The sequence below is a fragment of the Panthera tigris genome, chromosome B2 (assembly GCF_018350195.1).
Source record: "Panthera tigris isolate Pti1 chromosome B2, P.tigris_Pti1_mat1.1, whole genome shotgun sequence".
In the NCBI taxonomy this organism is placed as follows: Eukaryota; Metazoa; Chordata; class Mammalia; order Carnivora; family Felidae; genus Panthera; species Panthera tigris.
Window position 1 is genome coordinate 123,806,007 of NC_056664.1, and position 17,174 is coordinate 123,823,180.

At 40.5% G+C, this 17,174-nt stretch overlaps 1 protein-coding gene across 3 annotated transcripts in view; it reads left to right on the top strand.

Annotated features, from left to right (window-relative positions):
• The window catches only part of ARFGEF3 (ARFGEF family member 3), a 179,714-nt gene that overhangs the window by 71,113 nt on the left and 91,427 nt on the right, over positions 1-17,174 (top strand). For 2 of the 3 annotated variants that reach the window (XR_006217888.1, XM_042987212.1), the window contains exons 6-7: positions 11,481-11,523; positions 13,889-13,967. Coding sequence is in view for 2 of the 3 variants with exons in the window: in XM_042987212.1 (XP_042843146.1) it covers positions 11,481-11,523; positions 13,889-13,967 (122 nt within the window). In the remaining variant the exon portion in view is untranslated. Of the gene's footprint in view, positions 1-7,658; positions 7,782-11,480; positions 11,524-13,888; positions 13,968-17,174 lie in introns of all 3 variants that reach the window. The other variant, XM_042987213.1, reaches the window with a different exon arrangement.

The window sequence follows — 17,174 nt, forward strand, 5'->3', positions numbered from 1 at the left end:
CACAGAGCCCGATGCGAGGCTCGAACTCGCAAACCGTGCGATCATGACGAAGTCAGACGCTTAACCGACTGAGCCACTCAGGTGCCCCTCCCACCAAGCTTTTCTGTCAAGCCGTGATGACATGAGCTGTTGTCCTCTAAAACCTCAGAGCGAGGTGTGCTGACCAGAGGCATCAGCAGCACCTGGGAACGTGTTAGAAATGCCAAACCTCAGGCCCCACCCCAGACCCGTGAATAAGAATCTGTTTTCTAATTAGAGCCCTCTTGGGGTCCATGTGCATATTCACGTTTGAGAAGCAGTGCCCCATGTAAATGTCAGTATACTCTCATTTTAAACGGTTTAAAACCCAGGGAGAGCTGCCTTACCTCTGCGTGGCCATTCAAACCCCCCTGCCCCGGCCCCCATGTATGGAATCCCACCAGCAGCAGCATGCCCTCAATAAGTACCAACTTTGGTTCTCCTGTCCCTTTATCTTCCATTCTCTCCCCCCAGATCACCTCCACTTTTCCCTTCCCATTTGTCAGTGCTTGATAAATATCAAATATATTTCTTAGGCTTTAACAGTTTAATCTGCTACAGAGCTGTCCCCTTGTGTTTTCACCTTAAGACCCACTGTCAGCCTTTGAAAGGAGGGGCATGCCCCCACCCCCACCCATACTTATGTAATCTGGCACAGGATGAGCACACCTATTTATATGAAGAACATAGCAACAATTTATAAATATAAGCATATGGATCAGTAGTGACAAATATTAGATTATTAGGCAAATAATACAAAGGCTAATTTAAGAAAGAATAATAGTACAGTCATCTGAAATCATTGTTTAATTTAGCTGCACAAGAGAGGGATAAACGTTTTTCTCACCAGACTTTATATTTCCTCAAATTTGCTGTAACAACAGCTCACGGCCTTTCAGTTTTCACTATAGAAATCACTTAAGAAATGCTTTTTCAAAAGAAAAAAAAAGAAAAAAAAGAACTGTGCTAGGAAGTGAGGCATAAACCCCGACAGAACCGGCAGACTGGGAAGGGTCACCAGATAGGGAAGGGAGCGGTTGCTTGACCTTTCTGTACCATATGAGTTTTTTCTAACTATGTGCCTACCTTTGCTTGAAAAAAAAAAAAAAAAACTGCCTCAAAAAAAAAAAAAAAAAAGAAATGCTTTTTCATCATCAAAAAGAATTAACTATGTAAGAAAGTTATATTGCCACAAAAAATAGTATTCAGTAGACTTATTCAAATGGTGATTCTGCAGGCTCTCAAAGTGCTTTGTACTTGTTCATTGAGCCTTTAATAATCTGCATCTCTGTTTTGAAAGCAGGACGGGGACACCTGGGTGGCTCAGTTAGTTAAGCATCTGACTTCGGCTCAGGTCATGATCTCACAGTTCGTGAGTTTGAGCCCCACTGGGTGAGCTCTGTCTCTCTCTGTCTCTCTCTCTCTGTGCATCTTGTGGGATTCTCTCTCTTTCTGCCCCCTAGCTCACTTGCACCCTCCCTCCTTCAAAAAAAGAAACAAAACAAGCAAGTAAGCAGGACATTTTAGCCTAAAACTACCACTTAGCTGCTGGAAGCTTTCTTAGTCGTCTCTGGATTTTTCATAAAAATAAGTCTTTAATTGAATGAAAAAATTTTTCTCCTGTTGTCACTTTTGATACAGCTAGGAAAGCAATTTATGAAAACACCTTCAAACCAACCATTTACAACTCCTGTGGAAATGTTAAGAATCCGGACATTCTCTTCTTTCTTACTCTGACGTACATTGACTTTTACTCAAGAATAGTGTTTACCCTGAAACCTGTTGATCAGGAAATGGAGGTGTGTACTTCAGTATGAAAAATGAGGCCATTTCCCCAAGGCACTGTTGAAACTATCAAAGGATTATTAAGCACTTAAAATGTAAATAAGAGGGCAGCCTTCCTTTGTATGTCTAACTTTAACTTGCTTAATTAAACTATAATAATGAAAGCTTTTCAGAACATGGTTTTCCATGATACAGGAGGAAGAAGAAATATCGTCAAATCTAAAAATGGGTAATTATGAAAAATGCAACATGTATTTTCTGGTCAATTTCTTAATACAGTCAGAAATAAAACTCCCTATGGATACATGGTCCTTCTCTTCATTGGTTGAAAGCTAGACCAAGATTTCTTTTAGTATGAGGCCCAAATTAGCAGATAGGTCGAGTTTTCCAAGGGTAGTTACCTTAATATTGGAAAAAGCTGTGGGAGTAAAAATTGCCAAGGTCTTTGGGTAAAGGAAGAAGAGGAACCATAGCCAGGAGCTCTGGGGAGCGAATTTGAAAATGGTTAGTGTTCTTCCATTAGAAAGATTCGGAGAATATTCTCAGGCATGCTAACGGCTCCTCTGTGGGATTTTTCAAAGTGAGAAAGCCTTGTTTATAAGTGTGTATTTGCTGGTTTGATTACTGACTCACGGGAAACTTCCAGTTTTTGATCCTGTCAAGTTCAAGCAAAGTCTGTCTCAAAGACCATTGTTTCTTTTCTTTAAGATTCTTAGTTCCAGGGAACTTCCTCTTTCACTCCATCTATCCATCTATCCCTCAACTGCAAAACACTGGTTAATCAGAACATCTAACAACCCTAGCTACTAGCTGTTGAGTCCCTAGGGCGTGTCAATAAAATGGTTTCTTTGTACATTCCCCTCTAATCTTTGCCACAACCAAGATAGATAAAGAATCCCAAGAAAAGTGAGGGTCATTTGCTTGCCCAAGTTTCTACAGCGAGACATTCCAATTCAGACTTTTTATATTTCAAATATGGGCTGTTTAACCACCATGTTATATTGCTTCATCACTACTGTCAGTCTTAGAAAATGTTAGTAGAATCTTGCCATTGTCATGTCGGCGGCCAACTGAAATTTTTAGGAGTCTTACCCACCTTGGGTCTTTACGAAGGCGCTTTGTTAGAAAATGGCGGTATGGTGTTTTCATATGTGAAGCAAAAGTATTGATGAATTTTACTTTTTGTGTGTGTGACCACAGATTCAAGTGACTGTTAGGCAAATGCCATTTCTTGGGTATCTTTATGTATGGATACTCCATTTATCTTTTCTGAGCATTATGTTAGCATTTGAGGATGTTTATATGTTTATGTTTATATCTTTATAGTTTAGTTTATTGCCACTTCTTACCCGGGGAGTTTAAAAACATTGAGACTGAAGACCTGCTACCAAAGATTCCGATTTAATGCTACTAGTTGTCATTAAAATATCTTTTTTTTTTTTAGAACGGGCTGACTTATAACTCCTGAAATGTTCAGTGATACTTTTTTCTTTTTAAGCCTAATGTGGTAGCATTATTTGCAAGACCTACAACAAATAAAATATTCTACAATTAAGGACCAGATTAGTCTGCAGGTATAATCCAGGAGAAAAGTACACAGGCGATCTGGCCAGTTTATCTTGGAAGCATCTTATTTGTCACGTTCTCTCTAAAACTGGGAGAAGTAACCCCACCTCCTGGCAAGAAAACCAGTCAAGGGAGCCCAGACCATTGTCTCAGGGTGGCTGAGGCCACTGAAGGAAGGAAATCCTGTTCTAAGGAACGTCTCCACTTTTCCTTCTGGAAACCCTTTTCTTCCTTGTGGGCCCGTCTCTTTACTGACTCTGATTTGACTCCTTTGAGGTGTCTGTTCTTTGGTTATTTGTTGCCAGATGGGATTTGAGCAAACTAGTCTTCTTGCAACACATTTCCACACTTGCCTGTAACCTCGGATTTACATAGCTTGAAAAAACTTGGAGTTAGAAGCCACACAGAACACTGCAGATGTCCTCTGTACTTCATTTTGGATGCGTTCACAGGCCAGAGGCTAGAGTTCAGTAGACCTTCTATAGATCAAGGTGCACGAATTAAAGGTCTGGGATGTCTTAAGCTGTTTTTATATGCCAGCTTAAGCCAAGAAGAATAGGGAGGCGGAAGAGGGAAGTCACAATCAGAGTTGTCTGCGTATGCTTTTCCAAAAGGAAATTTCCATACCCAACATGACGATCGGACTTACTGGCACACGCATTTCTTAGGAATCATAAAATAATCTTAGTTCACTTTGTGAGTGTGCGTGTGCATGTGTGAGTATGTGTGTGTGTGTGTGTTTGCATCAGCAGGAACCATATGATGAAGTGACTTCTGTCACATACCCACCTGTTACAGCTGTTGACCTGGAAACGGGTTGGCCACTGAGTTGTCATGATGATTCAATGTAGAGTTTAGACTTTGAATGTGATCGATAAGCTTTCATAGTCTATACAAAAAGACATTTCTTCTGCTTTCTTGTAGCTTAATCTTTTGATCTCGGTGTTTCTTATCACTGTAAATTATTTTCCGTCTCCACAAAAATTTTCCAGTTGAAAACACACTAGCTCTTCTGTTTATGGAACTTGTTACTCAGTAGCAAGCCCTGTTTTGACAAAGCTGTGCCACGAACCCCATTCGGATAGGACCCAAAGATCATATCACATGTATTTTGCAAAGCTAAACAAATGTCTCTTGTGGCAGCTTCTTTAAAATTTGTTATCACTTTGGCCGGTGTTGAATGTCTACTCCGTTCTACTGTGCTGCTTCATATTTCATAATAGTGATACTACCCCGGGTTTAACCTAGTACTGTTATTTATCAGTCCGCTTACTTGATGGCATAAAACTTCTATTGCTTACGTATGGCTTGCAGACTGGCGTCCTCTTGTTCTTTTTCCCTTCTGCTTGTGGGGGTCTGTTTTGCTTCATTAACTCTTTGTGGTCTTGCTCTCAGTTGTGTTTAGCATGCCGTAAAGCTGGATGTCCACAAATGCATGAAATGGTCAAAATGTGCGTTACGGAACTCCTCACTGCCCTGTGTCTTCGTGCATTCCCTGGCGAGCAGGGGCCTGTGGCTTTTCACAAGGTATTTGACTTGGCCCTTTGAGCCTCTGGCAGAGATACAGGACCGGGCCTTTTTGAATGTCAGTTCTGCACTACGAAAGCAAAGGGCAGGGGGGAGGTAGAAATGATATTGGAGATACTGCAAGAAGAAATTGATGAGTCCTTTCCCAGAAACTCAGCCTGCCTTTGGACTTGGTATTCTCTTAACTTCTCTGATTCAATGTGCTCATTTTAGCACTACCTCAAGGTAGAGCAGAAAAACATGCACAAAGTGAAAAATCATTGGCCTTGAATATAGTGGTCAGGTTTATAATGGAAACCCTAGTTTGAAGAACCTTACTGGTTTACCAGTTTATTATTATCACGAAGCAAGTGAGAGAAGCTTCTCTGAAGATGTCAAGGTAGCTGATAGAGCGTTTCCTTCGGTGGACTTAAAGGTAGTGATATTATCAGGTACATGGTCTTGTTATATTTAAAAGGATACTCTTTTATCAAAGTATTTATACCTCCAACTTTAGCAGAACGAGCTTCTTGGATTAATACGACTCAAAGCAGAGGAAACATGCAATGAGTCATTCCCAGTATTGTACCCCTGATAGTAGCAACTATAAAACACTAGAAATGGTGGAGACGCTAAAACTCAAACGCATTTGGTTTCTAGGAGGTTCTTGTCCATATCCTGTACTGTTTATGTTACATAAACCCCATTCCTCACTTGTGCTTTCCTTCACGCGTCTAAAGTGACTGATACAATTTTTTGCGGGGAGGTCGCATGGGGGGTAAGGCTCTCGGTATTAAAAAGAATCGTGCTTCTATTGAGCAGGAGGTCAGCTCTCAAAATAGCTACTCTTTTATCTGTACTGTTTCCACAACTTCAAAATTCCCCTTAAACGTATGTCAGAGCTCAGAGATCTTAAAGATCTACAGCTATAAAGATTTCTGGGGAGAATGTAGGATTTAAAGAAAACTTAAATTCTGAGGCACGACTCGTACTGCTGTGCCTACGTACACCACAGAGAATTTGGTTCGTCGAAGTGAAACACCACCCGCTTGGATGTTTTTGCAAGGTTTGTGTGTCTTTTCATCACATGCAACGTAAAAGCCCCCTGAGATTAAGACCCATTTTTTTTCTAAGTATGTATAACTTGTGCCTTCAAGTACATTATGATCCATGATCATTTGAGAAAATGAATGTAACATTGACATGCCCTTCAGTGGTAATTTGAAAAATAAATATTTTGGAATCTGCTTTTGTGTTTTAGCTAAAAATGAATTAATCTGACCCAAATTCCAAATAAATATATGAGTTTTATTTTTTTTTATAAATTTATGAATTTTAAATGCTCACCGGACTATCAAGCATTTCATGAGAGATAAATTAAATTGTTAGAAAGTATTTACTTTTACATCATTAATTTTACCCAGAAGGTTATGACAGTGACACCCGGCAGAAAGCTCCAGCTTAAGCAGTAGAGGCAACAAAAGTTAACACTTAGTCTCTCTCCCATCTCGCTTATCATCCATCGAATTAAATTTGCCATTTAGGTGAGAACACTTTATTTTCATTGTAGATAATCTTGGAGCTATTCGTAGAAAAATAATTTAGGTACGTTAAATCCCTCCTTTGTCTTTTTGTGGGTCTAAACTTAGTAGACTGAAAAGGATGACATACCTTAAATAGAGAAAAAAGTGGATAAATTAAAAGCATGTATTTATTGTGACACCCATTCCTATAGCTTCCGGAAGAATTACAGGGAGTAAAACCTGAAAAGTCATGACATTAAACATCATCATCATCACATGAGGGATATTGTTTTTTCAAATTGGGATTCCTCCAAGCTGCAGCCACCAGGGAATCTTCTCAGGTCCAACTAGACATTCAGACTCGCACAACCCAATCTGCTTCGCAGATACAGGACAGGGAGTAGAAGCAGGACACTGGCCGGCATTTCTGTCTCACAGGAGTCCTTGGAACAGTCCAGAGGCTAGTCTGTGCTCTCAAATGTCAGCCTTGGAGCAAGAAGGTGAGAGCCACCTTGATGGGTGCAGTCACGTTGGCTTAGGAACCCCCATGTTGCGACCGTGTCGGAACCAGAATTTCTGTAAAAACCCCATGAACAGAGCTGGGAAATGTCCCTCAGAGGCTGTGAGCAATGACAGGGTTCACCCAGGGGACACAAACCTGTGACTTTTCACAGGTTTGTGAAGTTCATCCACAGCTTTCCCAATTCAGATGCAGCTTAGTAATTAAGAGACACCTTCACCCCAAGCCATGCTGCCCAATCACGTAGCCGACGGTCCACCTTTACCAAGTTTGCAGAAGGACACAGCTAGAGAGTGAATCCAAGATCAAGCTTGTTTACAGTGCAGGAGAAAGGGATTCACTAACCCGTTTCCCACCTTTCATAACTCAGCAGCTCATACATTCCGTTCCTGTTTTGCCATGGAAGGAGCTTTTCCTGATTAATTTCCAGCCACCTGAGTTTGCCCTAGATAGCATTATCTGGCATATCTAAAACTCACTAATTTGCATCTTCCTATGATGCTCAGAATAATAAGCTTCTAAGAGTGGTAATATTTAGGAAAATGTTAGTTTTCCTATAGGCTTAAAAACAGATTTTCCGGGATTGTAAATATTTATAGCACTCGTGGATAATTAGTCCTAAATCAGGCTGACTTTCTATTTGAGGAGGATTTAATAGCTTCTCCGGTTAATTCCAAAGCATGTTGGTAATGAACTGTTATCTACAGAGCGTGTGTGTTGCTATCTTATTTCTTTACCAGGTGTGCATTGAAACATACATATGTAGCTGTCACCAGCGTAGTATAAACACGGCTGTGCGGGCAACTCTCAGTCAAATGCTGGGTGACTTGGCTTTACAGTTACGACAAAGGCAGGAAAATACGGTGAGCAATGTTGCCGGTGTCTCTGTGTAACTGCATGCTGTGTGTTCCACATCCTAGACGCTCCCTCCCTCACCCCCTGCCGGGGCTGCTTCCTACTGAAACAGTAGGAAGGGCTTGCTTGGTTTAGAAGAGCATCGATTCATATAAATTAAGCTCTTTAAGTATATTTTTGCCTGTTTAAAGCTTTGAGAGTCGTTTCTCTTTATGGTTTCTACTCTTTTTTCAGTCGTTCTTTTATAATTCACTTGTCTTTTTAAATCATTTTTTTAAAACTCAGATTGAAAGCTTTTATATAAAAACACTGGACTGATACATTAAGAAGTATCAGACGTGAATTCAAAATTAGGAAAAGTTAATAGCAGTCAATTACATGCTTTAAGGTTTGGTGTCTGTGTTTCTCTCTGTTAACTAAAAGATTGTGCGGGGGGAGGGGGGTCTTCCTTCACCTGCTGGTACCATGGGGGGGATTGGGGTGGGGGGGGGGGGGAGAAGCTGGATTTGACTTCTCTCTGTCATCAAAGCCGGTTAGAGCTTATTGATCCAAACTTGAACAGATTGTCTAAAATGAGCATTCCCGGGAAAAATATAAACGTAACTGGCTTCTTGTATATCCTGTCTTTTGGGAATGTTAATGAAGAGATGATTCCTGTTCAAAATAGGTGTGTGGTTGGTTTTTTAAATCTGCCTCTGAAGAATTCAGGTTAAACTTCTTTTGAAATCTGCAAGAAGTATTCTGAATTGAACACTTTATTATTTTTTAGAATAAGGAATCTCAGTGGCAGCCTGAAACATCTCATGAATTAACTTTATAGAAATTAAGGTCTCATGTTTCACTTAAAATCATTTCTAATTTTTACCTTCAGTTATTTTCTAATTTATAGAGTTGAGTGGAACCTTCCAGCTTACCTAGTCAAATTCTTTTAGCCCTCATTTTACAGATGAGGAAGATGAAGCCCAGAGAGGTGAAATTGAAATCTAAAATGAATGAGCTTATCAGTGAAAGAACCATCACTGAACCCCTAGGCTCCTAACTGTGACTGCAACAGCCAGTGTTGAAAATACCACACTAATCTGAAAAAGCAAATACTGATTTTTTTTTCAATGTTTGCTATGTCTGAAGCCTAAGTTTCTATTTTAAAAAATTGTTTTATCTTGACATGACGTTAGCTTACCTTTTGTTAAAAACTACTTCATTTATACTAGGATTTTGAGTATGATAATGTGGGAATAGTAGTTTAGAAGAAATTCAAATTGTAAATGGAAAACATGCTAAGGGAAAAAACATTTAAGAAAAAATTGTTAAAAACACATCTTACTAGAGATAAACCTAAGATGTTGAGAATCTTATATTAATCATACATAGTTCATCCTTGCTAAATGGCAACATGACGAAATACTATAATAGAAATGCTATCTGAATGTCTTAAGAGGAACCGTTAAATGAAACTTTGTAATTTCAAAGTGATTTCAATTATGTTAGTTCACTTAATCTTATTTTTAAATTTTTAAGTAGGAAGGTATTTGGTTTCAAGTAAAATGACTTAGCCTGTTAGCTCATGTTGTTCTTCTATAAGAACGGTAACAGGTAAAGCTGTAGAGGTCTGGATAAAACTTAGATGGTGAGGTGTCTGGCCGGCTCAGTTGGTGGAGTGTGGGACTCTTGATCACAGGGTTATGAGTGTGAGCCCCATGTTGGGTGTAGAGATTGCCTAAAAATAAAATCTTTAAGAAAATAAAAACTGACAGGGTTATCTGCCTCTGTCCCTGGTATTGTATGTCTAACCAGCCCTCTGGTCCTGCTCATCACTGACCATCTGGACTTACCCAGCCTGAAGCAAGATCCCAAATTAGGTGGAAAATTGGTGTTTCCTGTTATTTCCTTTCTATTACTCATGCAGTCCCCGGAGATGTGTCCATGTCCCAGAAAAACAATTCTCAGGATCCTAATATTTGTAGCATTTGTGATGTCAACTAGAGAGAGACATAAGTTTTGTCAGCTAGGAATGGCGATTAAAGGGAAGAGGTCTATAGGCACAGTGAGGTTCATTCGAAGGAGAGTTTATGTTCTCCCATGGAAACCTCACATTACCTGGGGAAGATATGTAGCATGACCCATCACAGGAAGACATCATGGGCCATATCAGAAGTAGGAAGACTTAAATACAATGAAAAGAAAATAAATCTAGACTGCCAAAAGCATTAGCATGAAATGTACAGTTAACTCATGAACAACATGGGTTTGAACTGCCTGGGTCTACTAATATACAGATTTTTTCCAAATACAGTACTGCATTTTCTCTTCATTATGATTTTCTTAATAACACTTTTTTTCTATCTTACTTTAATATAAGAATACAGAATACAATACATATAAGATAGAAAATATGTGTTAATTGACTTATTTTTGTTATTGGTAAGGCTTCTGGCCAATAATAGGCTGTTAGTGGTCATGTTTGGGGGAAGTCAAAAGTTACACACACATTTTCAGCCATAAGGGGTGATTGGTACTCCCAACCGCCATATTGTTCAAGGGTCCAAATGTATCTTCAACCTAATGTCTATCCCCACTCCCAGGAAAGATTATGCAGTTTGATTTTGTATCGTCAGGATCCCGGAGTTATTATCAAGCCTTGTTATTGAATTATTTAGATGATGAAAGCCATTGTGAAATTTCAAGTTACTAATTTCAAAAAGCAAAAATGCCTCACGTAAATTCTTAAGGGGTAGGTGGTAGTGTTTCTCTTGTCCTTTAAAAACGATTCAGATGTATTTCCTCCAGAAAATGCTGTTGTACACTTGTATTTAGCCATTTACTGAGCTGTAGACATTGACATGGCATTTCACAATGAATGCTATGGAAGCAGCTGAGCTTTCAAATTGAGGAACAAAGAATAGGAAAGATGCGTGCCTGTAACAAGTTTAAAAAACAAAACAGTGCCCTGGGATGATTTACAAGTCTGGTAGTTGATTAGCCTGAAAATGCTCTCTTCTTTTCCAGTGCTCAGATGTGGGGAGACCTAAGAGGCTTCTACTCTCCTTTTAGTAGTCAGTAAATTCTCTTTGCAATAGGAAGTGAGCCTAATTAATAGTAAACGTCTTTCCCTTCCTGTTCTCCCCTCCCCCAAGGTTCTGTCTCTACCCCGATAGTTCTACACCTGCCTAGCCACAGCCCAGAGCGGTTGGTCTGGTCAGACAGTTGGAAGTTAATATGATCCCCCATCAAATAGGAAGTAAGTGCTTCTGACCAGCAGTCATCTTTGAACCTGTATTTTAAAGTTCAGAAACCTGATCCTTCTTATTATTAAGAGCCTGTATTCATTAGGTGCCAATCAAAGTGTAATCTGTGACCTTGGGACAAACTGTCTGTACAAAGGTAACCTGTTTACATAGGTATGGCTCTAAGTCCCAGCTCAGCACCCTGGAATCATAAATAAAGTGCATAACGGGCTTAAATTTCTGTGAAGACTGTGGACTCTCGAATGAACTATTTTTGGAACTGATGAGCTCGGTTCCAGACATCAGAGTCTTTTCACAAATACCATGAGTAATCCTATCAAGACCTGGAGGGTGCACTTAGGTAAGTTAGTTGAGCCCCAGAGCGCTCAGAATGACATTTGTTTCCTAAAATTTTCCGTTGCCTAAGAGTCAGAAATTGTCACGCCTGAATCTCCTAATTGTTCTGTGTGTCTCCCTCACTAGATTATTGAAAACCCGGACGTCCCACAGGAACTCAGGAATCAAGGTATTGGATTCGATTTTTGCTAGTTCAATTTAAGAAGCGGGTGCCAACTGTGTGCTTGGCACTGGGGGTGTAAAGATGAGTGGGAGCTCCCAGGTTGGTTCACCGTTCTCGGAGGTTCGGCTTACCTTTGCCTTACTGGCAATTCATTAGCTGTTACTTAATCTCCCTTCTGTCCCTGCACCCCATGCCAGCTACACCTCTTTCTGTACCAACTATCCAAAGGATATTAATTCTTCATACATCTTCCTGTTGGAGCCTAGGTTTTTTTTGTTGTTGCTGTTCTCCTTGAAGTCGGGTTTATTCATTGGTAAAATGAGAATTGGATGGAAGGTTATGGAAACCTGATTGGCACAGGGTTATTGCACCGGAAGTAAGTTTATGAAGTGCCATTTTTTTAAATATATATAGAAAGGAACCACACAGGGAGTCTTACAGGACAGACAGCTCAGTTTAAATAACAGACGAAATCAAGGTAGGGAATTTCCTTCTGACCCAGAGGAAAAGGAAAAACAAAGGTCTACATAAAATTGCCAAGCAGTTGGTTTTTTGTTTTTGTTTTTAGTTTGGTGGTATTGTTTTCTGAAAGAGGTATGGAATATCCAAATTATCTCATTAAAAAAAATTGAGCTATATTTTGTTTCAGATTTTATTCAGTAATTTAAAAACTACTAGAAAATCTGCTTTTCTTTGATATTTTCGCTTGTTCATAATAAGAAAAGGGGAGGAGAGGATGAAAAGGGGAACAAAAGGGACAGAGAGAAACAGCCAAGCAGCCACAATTAAGAGAAACAGTGAAGGAAGGAAATGAGAAAGATGTCAAGCCATCTCTGAAGGTATTGCTTGAGCATCATGTTGTTTATTTATTTTCATGTTTGTTTGTTTTTTTCTTTTTTGAGAGAGAGAGAGAGAGAGAGAGAGAGAGTGGGGGAGGGGCAGAGAGAGAGAAGAGGACAGAGGAATCCGAAGCAGGCTCTGTGCTGACATCAGAGAGCCCAATGCAGGGCACAGACGAGCTGAGCTCAAGTGGACGCTCAACCCACTGAGCCACCCAGGCGCCCCGAGCGTGTTGTTTTAATCGCCCCTTGCTCCCTTCTCAGGCCACAGACCCACCGGAATGTGCGTCAGCATCTTGCCACCTGTGGAAGCTCCCAGTGACAGGCCCCACCCAACTTTTCCCCTCTTTGGGCAATTGCAGCTCCCATAAAATCTTCACTTTGGTTTCATAAGCCAAAAAAAGAGGTTCAAGTCCTCTTGGTCAAAGACAGATCTTTAAAAATACACATCAGTGAAAAATAAACGGACTCACTGACATTCACCTAAACCTGAGTTTTGGGGCTACTTACGGTTTTATTTGTTTGTAACTGTGTCTTACCACTGTACCTTGTCATTTCTCAGGTTTTCTTCCTGCATCGAAGGTCATGAATTCTGACGATTAGCCATTTCTCTTCCATGTCCTCCTCCAACTTTATGGTCTTTTCCTCTCTTATGGTCTTGCCATTTTCCTCCATTTTCCTTGACCTCGTGGTCATTGTTTCCTCTATACGTTCATCAAATACCTAGCTGCATTTGGATAGCTCTTTAAAGGTGTCTGTTATAGGCAAAGCAAATGCTTCCATTTGTTACTGCACTTGGCCCAACAATTCTGTGAGGTTGGGATTGTTTGTCCCCATTCTGCCAAAGGGAAAACGGGAGCTTACCTGAGCTCACGCGGTCAGCAAGTTGTGGACCAGTACTTGAGCAGACTCTAAATGTCAGCCTTTTTTCCAGTACATTCGGTGCTTCTGTGGGAGTTGGTTGCTGGTTTCTGGACATGAATATGTTTGGAGGGAAAATCATTTCTTCTGACGTTGGTTGCTCCATTAACAACCCTGTGCCCTGAGGATGCTAGACAAATAGGAAAAGTAGTGAAGGTGATGACTAAGTTATTGTGCCCTCTTTCCCCGGTTCCTTAGTTTCTTCCGTGCAGCCACGTTTCTCTCTTTGATACCACTCAAGTGTGGTCAAATGACCCAGAAATTCCAAAGGTCAGAATAAGCGATACATGGGTAGTCTGCTGGCCTAAATATTGAGAAAATCGTGGTCAGTTGTGTTGTTTCTTAATCAAAGTATCTTTTGTTAAGTGCGAATGAGTCTTATGTATGATAAGAAACATCTATCATTTTCTTAACTGTATTTTCAGTATTCTACTTCAGAAATGAATACTTGTATTTTCTATGATGATTCTGGTGACCTAAGGCAGGCTCAGCAGCTGAACACCACCTTTTTGTTCCCAAACACATCAAAAGCCGAGGATGGGAAGGACTGTTGGGGAAGCTTCTAGTGCCCTCTGCCAATGTCTAATGCTTATAACCTCTTCTGTTTGAAGGGTCAACAGTTGAGTCCCTTTGTGATGACCTTGTCTCTGTGCTCACCGTTCTGTGTGAGAAGCTACAAGCAGCCATCAAGTAAGTGCCTTCAACACTGGTGTTCTTATTCATCGGTGGTCCGTTTCTGAGGTAACTTTGGTCTACAGAATCATTTCAGATTGCAGATTATAGGGAAGATGGTTCCCCTCATTGGTTGTCACCTGTCATTCCTGAGAAATCTATTCAGTGACTTTGGGCAAGCCCACATTACCAAAGACCATGACTGAAGGATATCATTTTCTCGTGAGAAATGGGCAAACAATAGCTTGCAAAGAAGAGTTGATCTCTCGAGCAAGGAGCTGAGTGAGAAGAATGTTGGCTGACAGGTAGTTGATGTGACAAAGCTAGTTGACGTAACCCGGTTGTGTGACTCTAAATAGTCTTCTCATCACCCTGCGCTATGCTTTTCTCCTCTGTTAAAGGGCAAGGGTGCCCTGTATGGTCTTTCTGTATTTCTTCTAACATTTCCTGAGCCTGTGAGCTCACCTGCATATCTCTGAAAAGAACACATTGCTCTCATCTTTTTTTGCATGCCAGTTTAATCATTGATATTAGGTCATATAGACGGTATCCACGGCTCCAACTCTCCAGGCAGTAGGTTAATAAGTTAACTTATACATTTCTAGTAAAGCCAAATTGTAAAAGGATTAGACTTTCCAAGATGAGATGAAAAGTCTCTACCAGCTACATACATAGTTAATTGCAAACTCCCACAACACAGTAAGATTCTGAAATGCCCTTTGAGTTATGAAAGACACTTTCACTTACTAGTAACTAGAATACTGGAGAATTCAAAGAACTTTTACTTAAAAATTTTTGTATATAGTAAAAAGTTGGGAGATATAGTCTACTTAAAATATTAATGAGGTCTCTCACTTTGCTGGAAAAACTGCAGAAACTTGTTGATTTGTTCATTTTTGTTTCTTTTCTAATAAACTCGGGATTTTTAAAAGCTAAACTTAGAATGACTCGTTGAGGTTTTTGCCTAGTGGTCTCTACATCAGTGTGTCCATCGTTCCTCTAGGTCACCTGGGCCTGCACGTATTTTAATGTTAATTAATTTATTTTTTTTAAATTTTTTTAAATCTTTATTTTTGAGAGAGAGCAAGAGAGCATGAGCAGGGGAGGGGCAGAGACAGAAGGAGACACAGAATCCGAAGCAGGCTCCAGGCTCTGAGCTGTCAGCACAGAGCCCGACACGGGGCTCAAACTCACAAACTGTGAGATCGTGACCTGAACCGAAGTCAGACGCCTAACTGACTGAGCCACCCAGGCACCCCAATGTTAATTTATTTTTGACAGAGGATCTGAAGCGGGCTCTTTGCTGACGGCAGACAGCCTAATGCAATGCGGGGCTCAAGCTCACGAACCACAAGTTCATGACCTGAGCCGAAGTCAGATGCTTAGCTGACTGAGCCACCCAGGCGCCCCTGTACCTGCACATTTTGACCAAATTAAGCTCTCTTCATGTTAGGCACTTAAACAATGAAGAGATCTATTTAATCCATAGGTAATACAAGCCAAAAAGCAAAGCACTTCTTCCAGAGCCCCACCCTCAAGCCTCTCTCACCCTGGACTCTAGACAGCACATTATTTTTCCTCAGAAGGGATGGGTCTAACAGCAGATGGCATGTGTAGATGGCTTCTCCTGTACTCTGCTCAGGTCCCCATCTTTCCTAACCATGGAGAGTTGGAGCAGGAGGCCTGAGACTCGGATTGTTACCCTAACCTGAAGGCTCTAACACCAACTACCGTAACCCCATCTGTGAAGTCCCCATGTGACCCGATCACCTTGGGAGAGTTTCACGCTATGTCTATCCTTTATGATTTTAATCACCCTCCTTCACTCTTAACAGGGTCCTGGCTGGGATAGGTTATATATTCACTCTACCTGTTTGTGACCAGGGTTTAGATTTCTTCTAGTGCTCATTCCTCCCCACCCCTGCCTAGCTCCTCTCCCCCATAGCAGAGCCAGCTGTTATATCAGAGCTGGGATATGTTTCTCATTGTCTTGTTTTCTCCTAAAATACAATCACGTATGGTGTTTAACCACTATTGGCTGAACTACGTTATCTTTGGTGGTTTAGCTGGATAAAACCCTGTTCTCCTCTTTACTAGCTCCTGGGCAGAGCTCTCAACTACCATAAGCTTGTGTATCCTATAAAATAGTTAATATATTATTTACTATTAATTAATATATCATTTATTATTTTCTTTTATGTAATATAATATTAGTAATATAAACTATATTAGGGTTTTTGTAATGATCAAATGAGAATATTTGCTTAAAAGAGAGTTGATGCCCAGTAGCCAAAAATTACCTGAGGTTAGCAGAATTAGGTTTATTACCTGTAATAATAAGGGAGTCTGTATACTTTGGGGAGCCAATGGTATCCAGTCAAAGGATTTTAGGAGAGATTGCTATAGGATCGGAATCAGAGTTAGGTGATTTGGAGTAGGGTAAAGGAAATGAGGGTCTGTTCAAGGATTGAGTGCTGCCAGAAAGTAGGGGCAATCCTGGTATGGGGCATCTTAGTTTTTATCAAGCTGTTGGCGGAGGGGGGCAGATTGGAGCCAGCCAATGCCCTCACTGTAGAAGAAGCAAGAGTCACTCCTAGGGGAGGATGATATTTGGTCTTTTCTGTGTTTGTACAGACTTCTTTTTAAATCTTCATTCAAGCCTGTTTGTAGATTGGCTCTCATCTTATTCTGTCACCATCGTGGAGAATCTTCATCTGATATTAACATCCTATGAAGTTGTTTATGTTCACCAGGGGAACACCGCAGCTCATTGACAGCAACCAGGCGGTTTCCCGCTGTCAAAGATGCTGCTTCTCCTATCCCACCCACTTAGGTCTTAGCAGGAAATAAAACAAAGGCCATCAAAACTTTGAAAAATTTAAAGACTGTGTTCATTACTTTGCAGGCAAGGAAAAACCAATAAGCTCAGCATTTTTTCCCTGAGTGGTTTGCTAAGGGAAGACTAAGGTTTTAAGTGCTAGAAAAGCTCGAGGTAGTTATGTCATTAATAATTAAAAAGTAACCACCAAGAAAAATCAGAACAAATCTGTAGATCTATAAATGATAGCTTTAAAACATACCATTGTTCACTGGTCAGCAAAGAGTCTTCAGCTGAGTCCAGTAAGGGCTTGAAGTTCATGGTTCTTTAAAACCTGGATGTCTAGGGGCGCCTGGGTGGCTCCGTAAATTTAAGCATCCAACTTTAGCTCAGGTCATGATCTCATG